At 52.9% G+C, this 18,935-nt stretch overlaps 2 protein-coding genes and 1 long non-coding RNA gene across 4 annotated transcripts; all 3 read left to right on the forward strand.

Annotated features, from left to right (window-relative positions):
- The first annotated feature begins 48 nt into the window (after positions 1-48).
- BTBD17 (BTB domain containing 17) lies at positions 49-4,105 on the forward strand. 2 transcript variants are annotated; one of them, XM_061567734.1, is made up of 4 exons: positions 49-201; positions 341-535; positions 1,089-1,344; positions 1,650-4,105. In XM_061567734.1, exons 1-4 carry the CDS (start codon positions 57-59, stop codon positions 2,737-2,739), a joined length of 1,686 nt encoding a protein of 561 aa, XP_061423718.1. In that variant the 5' UTR covers positions 49-56; the 3' UTR covers positions 2,740-4,105. The 2 variants fall into 2 exon arrangements, with proteins under 2 accessions (XP_061423718.1, XP_061423719.1); XM_061567735.1 differs by having other exon boundaries at positions 101-158.
- Positions 4,106-9,365: 5,260 nt separating this feature from the next.
- On the forward strand, positions 9,366-12,157 carry LOC133351964 (uncharacterized). The gene is made up of 3 exons (XR_009756239.1): positions 9,366-9,494; positions 10,716-10,824; positions 12,125-12,157. It is a non-coding gene; the product is annotated as an uncharacterized LOC133351964 (long non-coding RNA).
- A 2,321-nt stretch (positions 12,158-14,478) lies between these two features.
- On the forward strand, positions 14,479-18,879 carry LOC133351878 (uncharacterized). The gene is made up of 6 exons (XM_061567456.1): positions 14,479-14,526; positions 15,098-15,190; positions 15,686-15,969; positions 16,817-17,243; positions 17,866-17,955; positions 18,300-18,879. Exons 1-6 carry the CDS (start codon positions 14,479-14,481, stop codon positions 18,405-18,407), a joined length of 1,050 nt encoding a protein of 349 aa, XP_061423440.1. The 3' UTR covers positions 18,408-18,879.
- The last annotated feature ends 56 nt before the right edge of the window (positions 18,880-18,935 follow it).

Raw genomic sequence — 18,935 nt, forward strand, 5'->3', positions numbered from 1 at the left:
TCTGTCGATGTGATTTGCATAAATTATCCACCTCAATATAATGAGCAGCAGTTGTGATGGCAACAGCGAGGGTCAACACAACTCGAGATGTGGCGGGGTGGCTCACAGAAGTCCTCGGAGGTTCCTCTGGTCACGAACCAAACAACGGCGCCGTCCTGGTGAAGCAACAACTCCCTGCGAAATGTGCTCACGGATTCAGAGGTGCTCAACCGATTCGCATTCTTGAAAGAAACCTTTGTTCATGATATCCCCATAGCGAATTCGGGTTCGGACTTCCGCACATTTCCAACGGGTCCTCATTATACGCCCATTCACCGCCCGCTGCTGTGTGTGGCTCAAGGGGCCTTTGTGGGCGCTGAAGTGGCGTGCGGTGCAGACGTCCGCGAGGGAGACGGAGCCGCAGCAGCTTCAGAGGGCGCACCAGGAGGAGCCGCGATGATGATGCTCGCACGGCCGCCACGGGGCCTCGCGCCTCTGCTGCTGCTGCTGCTGCTCTCTGTGTGCACGAGTGGCGTGCTCGACCTCGCCAGCGCAGGTAACCACTGGACGTGCCGTCCAGCATGGCTGTGTTGCGTCTTGCTGGTGGATGGGTAATTAATTGTGTGAAGTTAGGGGTGATTGATAAACTGGAGCTAAATACCCAATTGTTTGTTGAAATGTTACATTCCGCCATACGAGATGACTCGATTGGGATTACACATGGCGACATCGGCGAAAAACTGTGTTTGAGTGGCAGGAATTGGTTTGTACCGAGATCTGGTACCGGTGTTGTGTTGGACTTTATGAACAGCGCGCCGCGCTGATAGACCGAGGCTGCCTGAGGAATATGTCCGGGTGAGGTCTACAGCGGGGAACGTGACGATGGCTCTTCGTCACGAGATGTTGGTCGACGCGAACGACCTCTTATCCACTGTGGATGAGAGGTCGCTGCTTTCGCACTCGTCACGGTGTTTGCCAAAATGTCCCAACGCAGGACCCTCCTGACAAGCGAGTCGTGAGACTCAAGTGAGGCTGGTTAAACGGCGTTGCCTGTATCGTGAATAACACCGAAGGGCGCGTGCTGGTGTCGCCGCCCCTACCGACGCAAGGGGCGATCAACCAGGCGCCGCAGCTGCTGGAGGAGCTCTCGCTGCTGGTGGAGGACGCGAACTCGAGCGACACGGAGCTGCGGGTGCTAACCGCGGGGGGCGGCGCGCCTCCACGCCGCTACCCCGCGCACCGCGTGCTGCTCGCGATGCGCAGCCGCGCATTCTCCGCGCTCCTCGCCAATGGCAGCAGCAGCGGCGGCCTCCTGCACCTCACGCTCAGCCCCGACTGCGCCAGCGTGTTCAGCGCCTTCCTACGGTACGCGTCGGTGGCGCAGGCTCCTGGCCCTGCTTGCCCCCCCCCCCCCCGAGCCAGATTCAGGTGTCTTGCTGTGGGGCAGCGCAACACGCGTTGCTCACGGCTCGGCAAGGCGAGTCGCCAGTCGATGAATGCTTCCCCCTGATCATTTCAACAGAGACACCTCTTGGTTGATAATTCACATAAATCACATTCAAGCAGTTTACACGTTCCACTTTTACGTTGAATGAATATTACTCATCTTTAAATGCTACTCTAGCTAAATACACGTGTCAATATCGATTTGCTTGTTTGTGTTGTTGCAGGTATTTATACACTGGGAAAATTGTAGTCAACGTTGAGCAAGTGATCCCTCTGTGCATGTTGGCATTAGAGTTCAAAGTGGATTCTCTGCGACTCGGCTTGTCAAAGTTCATGACGGAGAACCTGTGTCAGAGTCCTGTTGTGGCCTGGTACGAGTTCGCGGGGAAGGTCGGAGATCAGAGCCTCGTGGCAAAGTTCAACCAGTTCATCGCTTGGAACCTGTCCTCAGTCGTCAGCTCCCCGGAGTGGGCTGCGATGTCTGGCGAACACCTTCACGGCTTGCTTCAGCGATCGGATCTGGTGCTCGACAATGAACTGTCCCTCTTCAGTGCCGTGGCGCAGTGGATCGAGAGAAACCAGCCAAACAGCTCCACTGCCGAAGCCCTCCTCAAGTCCATTCGCTTCCCGATGATGACCCCGCTGCAAATCCTGCAGCTGAAGACAGAGTCTCCGGTTTTGAAGAAGTACGAATATTCCATCAATCACCTGCTCGACCAGTCGTTTCAATTCCACTCCGTATCTCCCGTTCAGTTTGCCAAATATTTCGATGTGAAGAAGGCCATGTTCATTCCACGCAACTATCTCTCGCCGTCCTGGGGCACCCTGTGGGCCATTCAGAACCCCGCTCGGGACGATCGCAGCATCGTTTTCCAGACGCAAACCAGCCCCAGCAACTTTGACTACGGCAAGAAGATTTCGTGGAACGTCGTGTTTTCACCAAGGAAGCTGAAGCTCGAGCAGGGCGTGATGCAGCAGCAGCAGCATCAGCAGCAGCAGCAGCAGGGGTACCGGGGCTCTCAGAGCAGCGGAGGGCACGCAGACCTCAGCCCCAGGCTTCACATCATCCCCGCCTCGCCAACCATCGGAGGAGCGGGCGTCAAGTACCAAAAGACGGTTCTGATCGGGAGCAAGAGGCAGGGCCGGATGATCGTGAGGCAGATTTCGAATTTCTATCAGAGCACAGATGAGATGGGGAACTTCTTAAAGGATGCAGACATCGTGAAGCGCTCCTCAGAGTACCTCGTGGATAACGCCCTCCACCTCCACATCATCGTCAAGCCCATGTACCAACCGATCGTTGACATGAAATGATGGCTTCACAAACAGCTGCCCTGGAGAGAGAGAGAGAGATAGCGCCTCCTGAGAGCCGTGGCGCGAGTTACTGACGCGCCATCCTGCAGGCGAGCAATGCAGGAATAGCAGTGAATTAACAAAGTCAATGACCCGTGCACTGACCACCCACGTGACCCCTTCTCACTTCCCCAGCATGGCTTGCTGCTGAAAGTGGCCTGGAGACAATCCGCGGAGTCGCTGTTGTGGTGGTGGTCGTGGTGGTGGTGGTGGTTGTGGTGGTGGTTGTGGTGGTCGTGGTGGTGGTTGTGGTGGTGGTTGTGGTGGTGAACGGGGTAAATGGTTGCAGGCCTCGACATCAGCTGGAGTCCAACGTCCCACAGAGGAGAAGGCCGCGCGTCTGCGTCGTCATCGTTCATTTGCGCTGCGAGCGTTTCTCAGCAGCACAAGATTAAGCGTCAGTGAGAGCGCTCTCGATGACGCTTCGCAACCGTGACTCACGACTGAGACTCACGGCTGTGGCTCACAGCTGTGGCTCACGACTGTGGCTCACGACTGTGACTCACGGCTGTGGCTCACAGCTGTGGCTCACGACTGAGACTCACAGCCGTGGCTCTTCACGACTGTGGCTCTTCACAATTGTGGCTGACAACTGTGGCTCACGACTGTGACTCACAGCCGTGGCTCTTCACGACTGTGGCTCACGGCTGCCTTTCACCACAAGGCACCACGCAGGTGTTCGCGTGTCCCCGGAACGCGTCTCGCGAGATCCCCCCCCCCCCCACTCCGTGCATCCATCCATTGGTGGATGGATGTTGACTCTCAGTGCTCACCATACTCGCATCTAATCGCGTGCTTACTCAACAATAATCGATTAATTGTAACAATCGTGGCGATTCTGCAAGTCGCTGCGGTTCGCTTGGAGCAGCTCTCCTGTTGTTATTCTCGTGGCTCTGACACAGTGGAAGCTGGATACAAGCACACGTTGCAGAAGCCACAGTTACAACATCAGCAACGCATGCTTACAGGACACTCGTGGAGGGAAGTTAAGACAACTTCGAAAATAAGCAAATACTTCGGATATAAGCACAGCTGGCCTTGCTCCCAATGGGCCTGCTCATCCGGGCGGCTGCGTTTCCACTGTCGACCAAACCCGAACAGATTCCTCGGCCAGCCTGGGTCTGTCAACGCCGAGCGGTCTCCTGGAAGAGAGTTGCGCCGAGACCGCTACCAGGTCCACAGATGCCCAATCCCAGAGCGTCCGGGTCAGAGCGGGACAGGTGGCAGCCCCCGTGCTTGCATCCAGCTGCGACTCGGACCAAGTCAGCGCTTCACGTCCCGTCTCTCCGTATTAACCGCGCACTAACCCAGTCAATAAAGACACGTGTTGCTACATGGACTCTATGGCTTTGTTTACATCGCAAATAGACACAGACAGAACACGACGACTGCCATTGCAATCACCACCGAGTCTAATCTTGGTGGATACAATGCTGCTGCCGCTGCCGCCTGGACTTACGAATTGTACCCTCATGGTCTGTGCTCTCTGGGCATCCACTCGGCCAATGGGAGGTCGCTCATCGTCAGCGGCTGCCCGCCCCGTCTGGGATGACCTCCACCAGTCGCCCGTGCTGTCGATTCCCTGTCCCCGTTGGAGCCCAGGCGCGAGAGCTCCTCGTCTGCCTTGCGAAGGAGTTCAAAGAGGCTCCACGCTGTGCCTCACCACCACCACCATCACACTGCAGCTCACAACAGCACAATCTCATCCACTCACCCACCCACTCACTCATCCACCCACTTACTCACCCACCCACTCACACACTCACTCACTCACTCACCCACCCACTCACCACACTGCAGCTCACAACAGCACAATTTCATCCACTTACTCACCCACTCACACACCCACTCACTCATCCACCCACTAACTCACTCACCCACTCACCCATACACCCACTCACCCACTCACTCACCCACCTACTCACCCACCCACTCACCACACTGCAGCTCACAACGCTTCGTTCTCTGCTTTTCTGCTTCTTCTCTCGCACTGCTTCACTGTGGAGTCCCCCCCCCCCATCGTCTCTTGTCCGTTGCAACTTTAACAGTGCTGCTTGTCGCTGTCCGCTTAACGTGTTGAGCTGTGCTCAGAAACTGTTTAAATAACATATTTGCTTTCTCACAGCCGCTGATCACAGTGTATAAGTCTAAAACTAAACGTGTGATCGTTGTATTCATTATTACACGCCCCCCAACGTGGTACCCTTTTTTATCTTTTATATTAAGTTCGCTTGCTTGATTGCGTGCGTGCTTGCGTGCTTGCTTGCTTGCTTACGACCGTGCAAATCTTTCGGTCGTTTTATAACACACTTCCCGTGATCCAATCGAGCTGACATTTTCCACACAGACTCGTTGTGCGTGACAATTAATTTTCGTGAACATTTTTTTCCAAAATTTTACACTGTTTAGGGATTTTTTTTAAAAATATTTATTTACCAATTGCTTAATGGTGGCAGACAATCATCTGACCCATAGGTGGCAGCCATCTCAAGCCAGAGGACGAGAGGACTCTAGCCGCCACGCATATAAAGGATTTATAGTGAAAAACTTTGTTTTTACGGGTAAATTTTTTACCACCTCGTATTGATGATGGGCTGAGTTAACCACCAGTCGTACCAGGATTGGAACTCACAACCTTCCAGTTGCGAGTCCGTCGCCCTCTATGCGCCACGCAGAGATCGCGACTAGTGAGATGTGAGGTCATCGAGAGACAATGATGCAGACATGCACACGAGTGAGATGGGAAGGAGATGGACATCGCGATCGTCGCCACAGCAAGCAGCTTGAGAGCGGCCACCGCAGCGCTGCGTGCAGAGAGGCGCCGCCGCAGCGGCTCCGAGCCGCAGCGCCGCTGGCTCGGAGCCGCTGCGCCCGAGCGGCGCACGCGGCTGGGCGCTGCGCGAGCGGCATGACGTGGCCGTGCTCATGGCGCTCCCCTTCCGTGTTGGCGAGATGGGCCACCAGCGCACGTGGACTTCGGGTGCTGGGGGCGCCACGGGCGCTGCAGGGCGATGACCTGCACGGCAGAGGGCAGTGCAACAACGTCCACGATTCATATTCTTGGTTCTTTCGGTAAAGTCACATAGACGGGTAATAATAAAATAATTACATTAAACATAATAAAAAAAATTCTCACGACGTTTCGGACGCTGTCTTTCCGACAGCCCTGTTCTTCACCTGAGGACGGCTGCTTGCGTTGTGGCCGAAACGTCGTGAGAATTGTATTTTATTATGTTTTATTTGTATTTTTCCCCTTCTACGTGACTTTACCGAAAGAACCAAGAAGATGAATCCCACTGACCAACGTCATCCATGTGCTGTGTCAAAGGGCCGTTGCCAGAAACGTCGCCTGTTATGTGATTGTCATTTCAAGGCCACGCGGTGCTGACGAGCGTGTTGAGTTGTATGTTGAATCCCCACTGGCACCACGAGGAGTTGCTGCAATCAAATCTCTGTGCAGGTCAAGGCGCGTCCCTGCACTTGCTGGCGGAAGGGCCTGCACGAGGAGCAGCTTGCTCTTCACAGCCCTGCCAGAGTGTCTGTGGCCTACTCATCCATGCCGGTCAGACGCATTGGAAGAAGAGCTGGGAGTACCCACACTTTACCCCATCGCACGCACGCGGCCGATTAACCTGTTTCTGAAACCCATCGCGTACAAGGCGATTAGTGATTCGTGCGCTGTGCTTAATTTGCCACGAGGCTCACGTGGTCACTAATCATCGACAGCGAGCGATTGCTGCGTGCGGGGTAGTCGGAAATCACAATGCGCGATCTCGTGCTTCCATACGCCGATTGGAAGCCTACCGAATAGATGCGATGAGTGATTTGTGTTGATGCGGACAACGACTAATGAGTGCCACCACGTGCGGGACCACTGCTGCTGCTGCTGCGGTGCGAGTCGCGGCACGTGGCCTGCAGCAGCACAGGCGCGGAGTGGCGATGGGGACAACTCATTCCATCAGCCACGCCTCCTCCACGGGGGGAGCTTTCACGAGCGAACCACGGAGAGGATGTCTGGCCGACTCGTCCACGATGGCCAGACGTATCGGAAGCGTGACCACCTTTTCATCCACTAAAATCTGCGCAACGAGTAATTGCGCGAATTGCACGGCGTGTCAGAGTTGTTAGATTCCATCTCATGATCTCATGACGTTTGTTGTAACTGACAGCATCTGGGCTATGAGCGGTGCTGAATACAAAGTTGCAATGACTCGCCGTCGTCTGGCAGGCTCGTGTTGAGTGAACAATATGCCACGTGGATTACCCCTTGGGATGGAGAATCTCGTGTCTCAGTGTCCGGAGTATCCATTCACAAATGCTTAGCAAACACGTAATGAGACGTTTACACAAAGATCCCCAGACTTTTGGGGCAAGTGCTGTTAGCGAGCACCTATGGAGCCCGGCACGGCACACGAAGGGGTGGGTGGCAAACACAACGCCCGGCCGCCTTTGTCTCCCCAGTGGCGATGTTTTACACATCTCACCAGGTACTCATTTAAGGGTTCGTAGAAAAATGCGCTAACCACTGCGCCACCACTCTCACACATGTACACTTGACACACACAGGAAACACGTGATATCACATACACCCAAATTGTAAATCTTATAATTATGCAGTGAATATTACACCTGGGCATATACACACGCCATGTAACGCACGCACGTGCATTCAGTTACACAAAATAATGAAATAAAATGAACTAACTGCGAAAGTGATGACTTCATGTAATCACCATCACGCCAATCACTCGGAATCGCATGCAGCACAGCACATGGGTAGCAGCTGTTTATTATCGAGAGATGTGATTGTGAGTCTGTTCATTTTGGATGTTTCGGACGTAAAATATGAAGACAAAATATACTCAATCCATGATAATTACAAAGCATTAAAAACATATAACCGGACCAAGAGATTGTCGTGGACTTTATATCGATAGACATATCGTAGCATCGCCATATCATTGCATCCCTCCTCCTCCATCACACCTGGACCCGCCTCCTTCCTCCCTGGCTGCGTGAGCGTCAGCCACAGCGCACCGCACGCGGACAGCACTCGGCATGGCGGACGACTCCGTCCGGTTCCACCCCGTGGTCAGTCCCCCCCCCCCCCCCCGCTCTGTCCGGCGGCTCTCCGCGAGCCCTGCGCGCGAGCAGCGAGGCGCGTCTGCTCGGGGCTCTGAGAGCCGGGACGGTAACGTCCACACAACGTCTGTGAGGGCGAGAGCTCGAACAGAACGCGCACGGCAGCGGCAAGCAGGTGGCATCGTTACCCATTCCGCTCAGGTTTCACACTCGCTGGGAGCTCGTGTAACACGGATCGTGCAGAGTTTGTTGTTTCGCTACAGCTGAGCTCATTCACAATGCGTGTTGCGTATTCACGAGTTCAGACTCGGCCTGAAATCCCCGGGCAGATGGGGGCTGCGCGCTGCACGGGGCTCATCTTCTCCTCCCAGAGGGGGCAGGGCGGGCCAACACGAACACCACTTCTTGGATTCTGCTCTATTTTTGCACCGAAAACGTAATATCACTCCGTGTGCTCCAGATGATTAGAACCATGCTCCACCTTGGTGTTGTTGTCGACTTTACTCCTGATGATGGATGGCCAGGGAAACGAAGCGCGGGGTTCAGTTTATCTTCATGGCGAGCCATGTAGAGACCGTGGGCTATTGTCTACTTTCAAAAACAATTCGTGGAAATTATAGCTGGGTTTCTAAAACATACAACTATTTTGCTGTGATTTTATACTGATATTTTAGGTTCTGTGATTTTTCTTTAAATGCAGGTTTTGTAAAAGCATCCATCCCTATCGTCACGGTGGGTGGTCGAGCGGCTTTGGTGGTGATTGGTTTGCTAGAGACGCCTATTGACAGGTGGCTAAATTGCAACGGTAACTGTGAAAGTTGTTTTCATCACCATCATTACGGTGCTGCCGATGCATTGAACGGTGCCTCATTTCGAGGTTTAACTCTGGAATCGTAACGGCTGCCATGGCGACTTCCCGCTGCGACCTTCCCGAGCCCACAGCTGCGGCGGCCAATCGGCGCCAAATGTCCCACCAGAAAAGGGGCTTTAAACCGCGCCCTGGGCCATCTGTCTGGGAATTGGCATCTGTGGTCGTTTCGTTAATATTTTATTCATTACACGGATGATCCCGTTTCGCCAGCCTCCCGGCTATCTTACAAGGGAGATCCGTGGTCAGGCGGCAGGCATTGATATTTGCCGCGATCTGCTGGTTGGATTCTGCTGGGACTTTATTCGATAGACCTTGATCAGGGGTGGGCAACCCAAATAGCAATATGTATATATTTTTTTCAAATTCCGTAAAACAACTCTTAATTTCAAGAGCCGCAATGCACGTCACGTGAATACGAGACGGTCCTGAATAAATGACCGTCACGAAGCGGTTCTTAGAGAATTTAGTTGTTTTCATTTATTTTATTTTTACCTACGTGACTTTAGAGAGCCGCATGCGGCTCTGGAGCCCGACCCCTGGCCTCGACTTGCCGAGGAATGCGTCTGGGTTTGGTCTTCAGTGGAACAGTTGGCGACCCTCGTTGAAGCCGATATTTAACTCTGTGCCTATGAACGTGCTGAATGTGTTGTGGTGAATCCAGGTGAGGTTGTACAGGACCATAATTGAGGATGTGATTGAAAACTCCATTGAGTTTTTTTTGGAAGAAGGAGTCGAAAAGACTGTCTTGAGAGATCTAAAAAAGGTAAGTCGAATTGCTCCCATTGCCACAATATCGTGATGCGAGTACTTTGGATAATGGTGCGTGAGTAGTCGTCCCAACAGTCTGATGCAGGCTATACGGGAGATCGGTCTTTGTCTTATAAAGGGTCGCGCACACCTCGCAGCATGCCCAGCCCACATCAAGATTCATCACGCACGCCATATTCATCACAAAGCCAAGAGGAAAACGCAGATGTCAAAGACAAAATGAAACAAAGTTAACCAAAAGAGAAAATGAATGCCTTTAGTCTGATCTTAAAATCACCGACTGAGACACTGCGGAGTCGGAGGTGTGCCAGACCACGGGCTGCAGACGGACCGCGCTCCGTTCTGCTGCCGCAAGCCGAGTGAAGCTCCTCTCTCTGTCGCGGATGAGGAGAGAATCCTTGAGAGGAAAGATCTTGAAGGAGCCCGAGGCGCGTCTCCTGCTCCTCTGAGCGCGTCCCCAGCGTGCTGCTGGTTTCCTGTCGCAGCGCTGTGCTCGGCGGCTGTGTGGCAGTGTCAGCGTAGCCAAGACGAAGCTCGTCTTGGATACATCGAGATAAACATCGGACTTTCGCTATACTGTACTTCTGTACAGTTGACAAACTGTGCTGAAACAAACTTTACACTTCATAATTTATTTTTAGGGTCAAATCGCTAAAGTAAAATGTGTCATACCCTCCTCCACCTGACACACCCAATTAATGAGGGTGCCACGGGGCCACACGTGCCACGCTATTACGGCTTCAGCAGCACCACGACCACCGGTGTGACGCGATCCTCACGGTGGACAGGCGGGTCGCGACGTTTTTGCCGGGAGTCAAAACCAGCATCGTCAGGCGCCCGCCACAATTATGACATCTCCTCCAGCCTTGGGCCTTCAGTGGGTTGGGTGTGATGCCATCTTTGTCATACTTAAAGGTTCGTGGGTTTGCATAAATTATAATGCCATGAAAGCAATCTGATCCACAAATCAATAATGAATCCTCACATTGGTTATGAAAGTCTCCGTGCTCGAGTTAAACTTGACACTTTGTGCTGCACGACATCGTTTCGGATCTCTGATCTACACTCTGGACTCCAGCAAAGCTCCCTCGGCGCTCTCGTACGAGATAGCGGCGTCGCCTCTGAACGCCCCGTGTGCGTTTGTCTCCTCCCGTGCAGACACGCCACGGATGCAGTCACGTGTGTTGTTCACCTGGCGCGTGACGTTGCTTTACAGCTCTGGGAGCTTAAGCTCCTGCAGTCGAATGCAGTTGGCAGCTTTCCCGTCGACAGTCAACTTCTCCTGCTCAAGGCTCACGTGCACTTCCTGCAGATCCCCTGTTCAAGTGAGGCTGCTGCTCCCACGCGTCGCGTTTCCAGCCGATTCCATTGCCCTCCACGCCGGGCGGTCACGTGCCGCGTTGGGCCCAGACGGTCCGGGGAGTGGCGTCGGAGTTTGGGCGTCGGAGTTGATTTGTGTACCGAGGTCTGTTCCGGTATTGTTTGGAAGTTAATTTAGTCAACAGTAGATGGCAAAAAAAACAATAATTGTACATAATATGGTAGTGGTTGAGATAATGAGTGGGGTGTTATTAAAAGTGGTGGTGTAGATATGGTGACAGGACAGGTGGGGGGGGGGGGTGAGGGGTTTGAGGGGTTTGGAGTGGGCTTCTCTTCTCTCTGCCAGTGATGACACTCCAAAGACACAGCAGACGATCAATACACCGTCATATAAACAAACAAACAAAACTTGTTTTACGCATTCCGTCAGCCACATGGCATGGCATTCTGGGAGTGTAATTCAATAAACATTTGGTTACAAACACTACAAGCTGACTATGAGCTAGTTTTGACAATCGGTGTCTTGCCAGCAGTCAGGTTTGCTTGAACCAATGCTGCTGAACTCCCCGGATGTCGATAGGCAAGATGTGTATCGATTATTATTTTGTACTTCGTCTGACATCAACGCAGGATATTTGATAACGCTCCAGATGGTAACATTGAAACCTCGGTCTCATTGTCGTCACATTGGAACCCATTGGATGTTTTAAATGAGTACAGCGGTGTATGAATAATGTTCGTTTACAAGCACATCAAAGTTACGTCTACGATGTGAGACATTACGATGAGACATTGTATGGTAAATGAAATGACACTCTAAATTGCACTGTATTATGCTATGATCATAAGATATTATCTTTGTGAAAGTATTTAATTAGACCTGGTGCCCTGACCATTTTAAAACGCATAGAACATTGCATTCTTTACATCCTAGCTCGGTTGATTGCAGTTTGTGCCAAACACAAACCGGCCGGGAAGAATTCGGCCTGAGCAGGAGCAAGGTTGCTCTGGTGCATCACAAGCTCCATCGCCAGAGTTACTCCTCTGTCCAGTTGCAGGACTTGGCTCCCAGGGTCCTCCGTCTGACCTTGAGCTGACCTCATTTCAATGCATGAATTCCTCTTTGAGTTGTCCAGTACCTAGCGATGTTTGTAAAGAATAAACTACTTTTAAAAGGCAAAAGTGGTTTAATGAATGTCCTCTGCAACAATTTCAAAGCCGTTAACATTGAGAGAGCTGGGCACGGAGTTTGTGCTCGGGGTGCTCGACTTGCGTGCGTGTGTGTGCTGCGTGCTGACGCTGCAGCAAACATCGTGGCCCAGAATGGCAGGAACTTCCACCAGCTGCACACGACCAACTCGGTGAGTCGCACGTGGTTCTAGCGACGCATACACTCCGATGGCGCTTGGTGAGATGCGCAGAAGCGGAGCGGAACCTGCGACTGCAGCTACGAACTCTAAACCACGGACCACATAAGTTTACACTGCCCACAATCTACACGTGAAGGTGGTGGGTGGGTGCGTCTGCAATCCACCAACTTTCCGACGAAAAAATTGATTTAGCTAAATCGTTTACAACAGAGTCTCTCATAGATACTCTTAATTTTCCATACAAACGAAGAATCACCACAGACTGCCAGACGAACACTTATTCGCAGGCCCGTGCCGCATACACCACATGCCACATGGAGATAGCTGCCACTGGGGGTCACCTTGGATAGACTGCAGTAGGGCATTGGGATGGTTTAGTTGGGATGCGAGTTGCTGAGGCCTTTACAGGCGTTGTCAAAGCAAATTTGTATCCTTATTTTGAGAGAAGGGAATTGGTACGAGCCTACTAAACATGTCGCAATATCTGTTTGGGATGTTGGCGTAACCCTTACAATGGGGACCATTGCCATTTGAAATAGTTTGTAAACTAGCGCTATTAGCAGGTTGTAGTGAGCTACAGACCATCTGTTCACTACAAACATTCTACGTGCATTCCTCAATGATCATCTTACCTAGATTGTGGTTAGTATTGTATTTGGGGCTCTGAAGAGTTGCAGCTGAGCTCTTGTGAGTCCAGCTGAGGCCGTAATGGAGGTTTGGCCAGCAATGCTGGACTCGAAGTTGATTTTGGGCTGACTCCATGCGCTGTGCTCCACAGGCAGAGTCAACCGTGACCTGGCCATGCACCACTGTGCGCACTGCGATGTCAAGACCAGCGCCTCCCAATGCAGGTAGGAATCGCCGGAGTGGGTTTGCGCTTCTCAAGTCCCTTTCACCAATCGGGCCCTGCACGAATGCTGCGTTTTCACGAAATTGGCAGAGCGTGGCTCATTTTCCTGTTCAATGACTTCAAGAGATGTGCTTCTCCGTGGGCTTGAGTCGGGAATCGAACCCAGGCTCTTCTTGCTGCGAGGCACAAGTGTACCGATCCCTGTACCACCCTGCCACCCAGGTGTATAACAGACAACCTTTCTTTCGACTCCACAGAGCAGATGCCAGGTCCAAACCACAACTACAAGAAGGTGGTTGTCATCCAGTCGGATGGCAGACTCGCCATGTATGGGCGCAACCAGCAGGTGATCCAGCTGGGCCACCTCACCATCTCCTCGGCTGGGTCCGCGCTGGGCCTGCCTGCGAGCACCGGCGGCACGGCGCTCCACGCGCCGGCGCCTTGCACGTCGCAGGCCCCGGACCGTGCGGAGGAAAATTCCACGGAACCTCCGCCGCTAGGCCGGGAACCCGGCCCACGTGCCGCACCCCACCGTGCGGCGCCAGTGGCTGCAGACACCGCACATCTCCAGCAGCCGGTGGAAAAGATCCAGCAGCGATGGCACGCCGAGGACCGATCTGCTGTCGACAAGGTGAGATGGAGTGAAGTGTTGTCGTAAAGGGGTTGGTCATCTCGTTCATTAGAATTTGGACAAGGAAAAAAAAGCCCCATGTCTGATCCACAGCGCAGCTAACGGCAGCAGTGCCAGGCATTGTTGGTTGTTGCCGAGTGGAGTGACGCGGCGCTGAAGTCGCGGCACCACCGCAGCCTCCACGTGCCGGTGTTTCTCGACATAATCGACACCATCTACGCTTTATCCAGTTCACGAATGCCGAATTTGCCTCGTTGAGCGTTCATTTATCAGCATCGACGGCGAATGGTGAAGCATCTCCAGTGACTTGGGATAAAGGTTTTTATTTTACAAGCGCCGGTTCAGATTCTACTAATGTTGGACTTGATAACATATTTCTATGGAGCCTCTTGTGTTGCTCTTACAAGGACACTCGTGCTCCTTGTGACAATCTTTACACCGCTGCATTTTAGATCAAGAGCCATCGGCTGCATTTTTGACTGGGTAACGATTCTCCACTTATTCTATCTTGCAGTTTAACTTTTCAAATCTATTTGGAAACTTAAACAATTGGGAACCATAGCTGCAAGAAGACAGCGTGGGTCCAGGTTGAAGGCTGGAGAACACGACATTTATGAACGTAGTAGTCCAGCAGAGATGTCGATGGGAGGACAGAACTCCTTGCTTGTGAGTGGAAATCTGGAGTTAAAGCCTCGAACTTTTGTTGTATGCATGAACAATTTAATGATTATCCTACAGTGCCATTTACATGAACCTACTTGTGTGCTGGTTATTCTAAAGGAATTCCTGGAGGGGGCGATTTCTATCCATGGAACAGCCACTGGTGACTTCTCCATCCAAGTTATTGACTCGTCAGGTGACGGGTCTGAGTCAAACCCTCACCACCCTCCCCCCAGCCAGGATTAGAACTCAACCTTCTGATTGGTGCAAGCCGTGCCTGCTTACTGCTGGACCACCTGGCCTGGTTCATGCACAAATCATAACATGTAACTTATCTAAACCTGGACCTGAAACCGAGGACTACATTGGTAGTGATTTAATCATGTGACCGTCTACAAAGTGATGCCGCCCGTTCCAGCGTCTTGCAAGCGAATTATCCAACGATCGCAATTTTCCTGTTAGCGGGGGGGGGGGGGGGGGGGGGGGGGGGGTGGGTAACGATCATTGCGCGCATTCGGGTTGGACCGGACCCGAGAGAGTGCACAAAAACAAATGTTCAGACTTGCTGGAGCCTCACACGTAGCCTCCTGTTCCACCCAACTGCCAGGTGCGCTGATTGCAGCGTCTCACCGTAGCTACTGGATGCATCTCAAACTCTCCTGACAAAGGGCTTGAGCGCGAGCGCTGTAATTTCGCGAGCGGCATCTCGCCGTGCCTGTGCGTGCCCCCCCCCCCCCCCCCCCCCCCCCCCCCCCCCCCCCCCCCAGCGCGAGCTGGCATCCCTGCAGAGGAGTGCCAGCCAACTGGCCGTGCTGGAGGAGCTGGAGCTGGCCGTCACCGGCTGTGTGAGCGCGCATAAGGTAAGCTGGCGGCTCGCAGGGCCTCGCTCGGGAGCCGCAAGCCACGAGCATGGATCGGACGACATCAGCAATTCGTGGAGACGATTTAAACGGCGGCGTGCGTGGGGGGATGGAGAGAGGTCCAATGTCACGCAGCCAGAGTGCGCCGTGACGACTGTTGACGTCACAGAATATGGAATTGCCCCCTACTCCGATGTGTTTTCTTTCGGGTCATGCGGCGTGATGTGCGACATTTCACTCCACTTGTTGGAAGCCTTCTCAGGAACTAAATCGTAACCGAATCGGTTCTTGAATCATAACTGGATCGGCTTCTGAAGAAGTTCGCTGCGCCCTCGGCATGACGTCCCAACGTAGCGGACATTAGCCCCTGTAAGATGGGGGGGGGGGGGGGGGGGAGAGGGGTCCCCACCGCAGCTCGTGAGTCTGGAACGTCTCCGTCCCCCCGGGGCAGCGCGGAGACAGAGACGCTGAGCCGTGGTTTGGTTTCCGTCGCAGGAAGGACGAGGAGCGCTGGACGTGTCGGCGATGTCGGATCCCGATTACCTCGACTCGCTGCTGGAGCCGCAGCTGCTGCTGGAGCTCGACGGGAGCGCGGCACTGCAGGAGGGAGCAGCAGCAGTGGCGGCAGCAGGAGGAGTGGGGTCAGAGGTGACGCCCAGAGTACAAGAGTCTGAGCCCAGCCTGGAGCCGTGGGACGAGGGGGAGCCGTTCTCCAACGTCGCGGACGGCAGCGCTGCTGCTGCTGCTCTGGGAGACGATCGCCTCTATCTGCTCAACAGGTGCCCTGCAGCTGTCGACTGACAAAGCTGCTGCTTGTTCTGTAGAACAGTATAAAGCATGTCAGCAGTGTTGAGTTCATTTAGAATATCGGATTGATGAGCAGACTACAACACACTCGTTTCAAACATGTGAAAACCGTCATTAGTCAGAAGTAGTTCTGCGATGTCCACTTTAATGGGACATTCCCTGAGAAAGTCTTGCTAAACTTCTTTAACATTTCACAATAAATCACATACAGCCAATTCGCCCAGATTCCTCCCATTAACTCGGTCTTGCAGGTCAAAGATTTCCCAGAAGCAGCCTCTAAACGGTGCCTGTTTTTTCTGCACCCTCGTCTCCTGGCTAAACTGGTGGGCTGAGAAGCTGAAATGCTGCCACACACCTCTGGCTGTGCTCGCAGAGAGAGCCACGTGTTCCCTGTGTAGGAGAGCGCCTTAGGCCTAAGGATTGAAAGGGTTGAGAGAGTTGGGAAAACACCTTTGCAAGTATCGCTTCCAATGGTCCCGGCACACCAATATCAACCGGCACGCACACAGCAGAAACATTTCCATTCCAGCCCATTTTGGAGTGGCATTTATCATTCCCCTTATCAAGGCAGTGTTGCAAAATGCACGAACAGTGTAATGTACAATGCAGTACAATGTCACATATGTCACGTATCCACCCTGACGAAGTAGCTGCCAGCGCCCAGTGCTGTTTGTGCTTGGTGGTGTAAAGGTACATTTCCTCTAACTTTTGGATTCACCTATAGTTGGTCGGATTTGTGATGTAGCGTACATCATTTGTTGTTATGTCTTGATCCTGTACTCGAGGGACATTGAAAACAACGCTGACTTTACATTCCAGCGATGCGGAGAACCTGCTGGAAGACCTGCAATTCGAAACCTCACCGCAGTTAATAGATCCCGACAGCTTCACTACGCACGCCGGAGTCGGCCTGGAATCTCTGGTGGCTCTGTCGCACCACGCTCAAGGCGACTTCCAGATGGACCAGATGGACTTTGACTTTGACGGTGTGCTCAATGTCAAGGAGGAGCCAAAAGTCTGTGGCCTGAAACCCTGCGGCGGCACCAGCTTCGGCTCCGAGGAGGCGCGGCGCGATGCGGACGAGCTGCCCTCCCTCCTGCAGCTCGACGGCGCTGCAGACAGCTCCGAGGAGCCCGAGGGGCACGACCTGGGCAGCGCAACCACCACGAGCGGCGAGGACGACGACAGCGACGGGGTGGACGACATGGACGCCAAGTTCCTGGAAGAGGAGCTCGTTGTGGAGGAGGTATTTGACCTCGAGGCGTTGTGTAGCCGATGCGGTTCGTGGTTCTGTCACGTGCCGTGTGAACATTCCGCTTGGAAAAAGGTGCAGGCCTGCAACTGCTTGCTCGCACCGCCGCTAGCAGAAGGTCCTCCGCTATTGAGAGCTCCAGGGAGTCCCGCTAGAGGGTATTTGGCCTACTCTTTCACGCTGGTGAGGTTTTAGAAGGTGGGAATACCTGCACATTCTATCTGCTTGTTTCTCATTGTCTTGTAAACATTCTCAGTACCGTGCATGACGTGCCCATACACATCGGTGCAAGTGAACCACATCTTTTGGTACAAGTGCAGTGGCTTACTAATATATTCACTGCGCAGTAAACATGTACACACACACACACGCACGTCCTTTAAGTCAGGTGGGAGCCGTCGAGGATAACCCGCTTCAAAGAGACACCTGGGTAACAAAGCAATATGCACTTGTATGGCCGTTCTGTCAATCGACTGTTTGGGAGTTGACCATACTTCGCCGTGCTGGTCAGTGCGGGATGATGATTGTGAGGGGAGTGCAGAGCAACAGCGAGGTCGAGCAATGAAGCACATGACCCCCCCCCCCCGTCTCCCCCTGTGCCCACTCCTCCCGGCAGGATCCTCTCAACTCCGGGGACGATGTGAGCGAGCAGGACATGTCCGAGATGTTTGATGTCGATAACGTGGTGGTGTGTCAGTACGAAAAGGTATGGCGACACTGCATTCACCACAACCACCACGGCACTGCAGGTCTCACCCCACTTGGCACTCTGATTTTTCCCTCGCACTCTCTCAGTCTGGGATGCCCTCCTCCCATCGCTGTCTCTTCTCCAGCTCTCGTAACAATAACACTGCCCATATAGAAAAACCGTGTTACATTCCGACCTAATATGACTGACGATGCTGTTTGTTGCTGGTCATTGACGTTTTTGGGCCCTTGTAATTTACATCCGTGAGTCCTTTATCAATTGCAATGCTCTTGGCTTCATGGGCTGCAGTTAAGACTGTAGCGGGAGATGAGTTGATTTATTTTTCACTCTGCTGACTTCAGATCCATCGAAGCAAGAACAAATGGAAGTTCCATTTTAAGGACGGCATCATGAACCTCGATGGACTGGACTATTTCTTCTCCAAACTGGCCGGCGACGCCGAGTGGTAGCTCCGAGCCTCGCTCCACACACGTGTGTACGCGCACACGTGTGTGTGTGTGCACACCCACGTGCACCTACGTGCACGCGCTTGCTACGAGTGACGCAGCAGCCCTTGTTTACTTGTGTTCGTGAGTTTAGGCAGAGTTGTGATGCTCACAACTTAAAATTTAGTTAACAACTACAAACAATCTCATTTGTAATAGTTCAGTGCCATTTACAGAGGGGGGCACTATTGGTGATATTTCTTCCATAATCTCTTGAAATGGTAGTTATTAAAGAGTTGACTTCACATGAACACTGGGTTATTATATTGCAATGAAAACTATTATTCACATTTGTCTTGGTGATTTGCCCAATATTCGGTAATGGAAACATTGGCTTGTGTGGTCTTTGTTGTTGACAAAAATGAGATGAGAATTATAATTTTCCAGTCTGAGGAACGGGGGCCCCTGATGCACGGAGCATGACCTGGAGAGCTACCCACCGCCTCCCCGCTGCGGGTGGTCCGGGTGATGCGGTGTTTGGCACGATGTCCG

Source organism: Lethenteron reissneri, chromosome 39 (genome assembly GCF_015708825.2).
Source record: "Lethenteron reissneri isolate LAM-NWPU_2019-01 chromosome 39, ASM1570882v1, whole genome shotgun sequence".
Lineage (NCBI taxonomy): Eukaryota > Metazoa > Chordata > Hyperoartia > Petromyzontiformes > Petromyzontidae > Lethenteron > Lethenteron reissneri.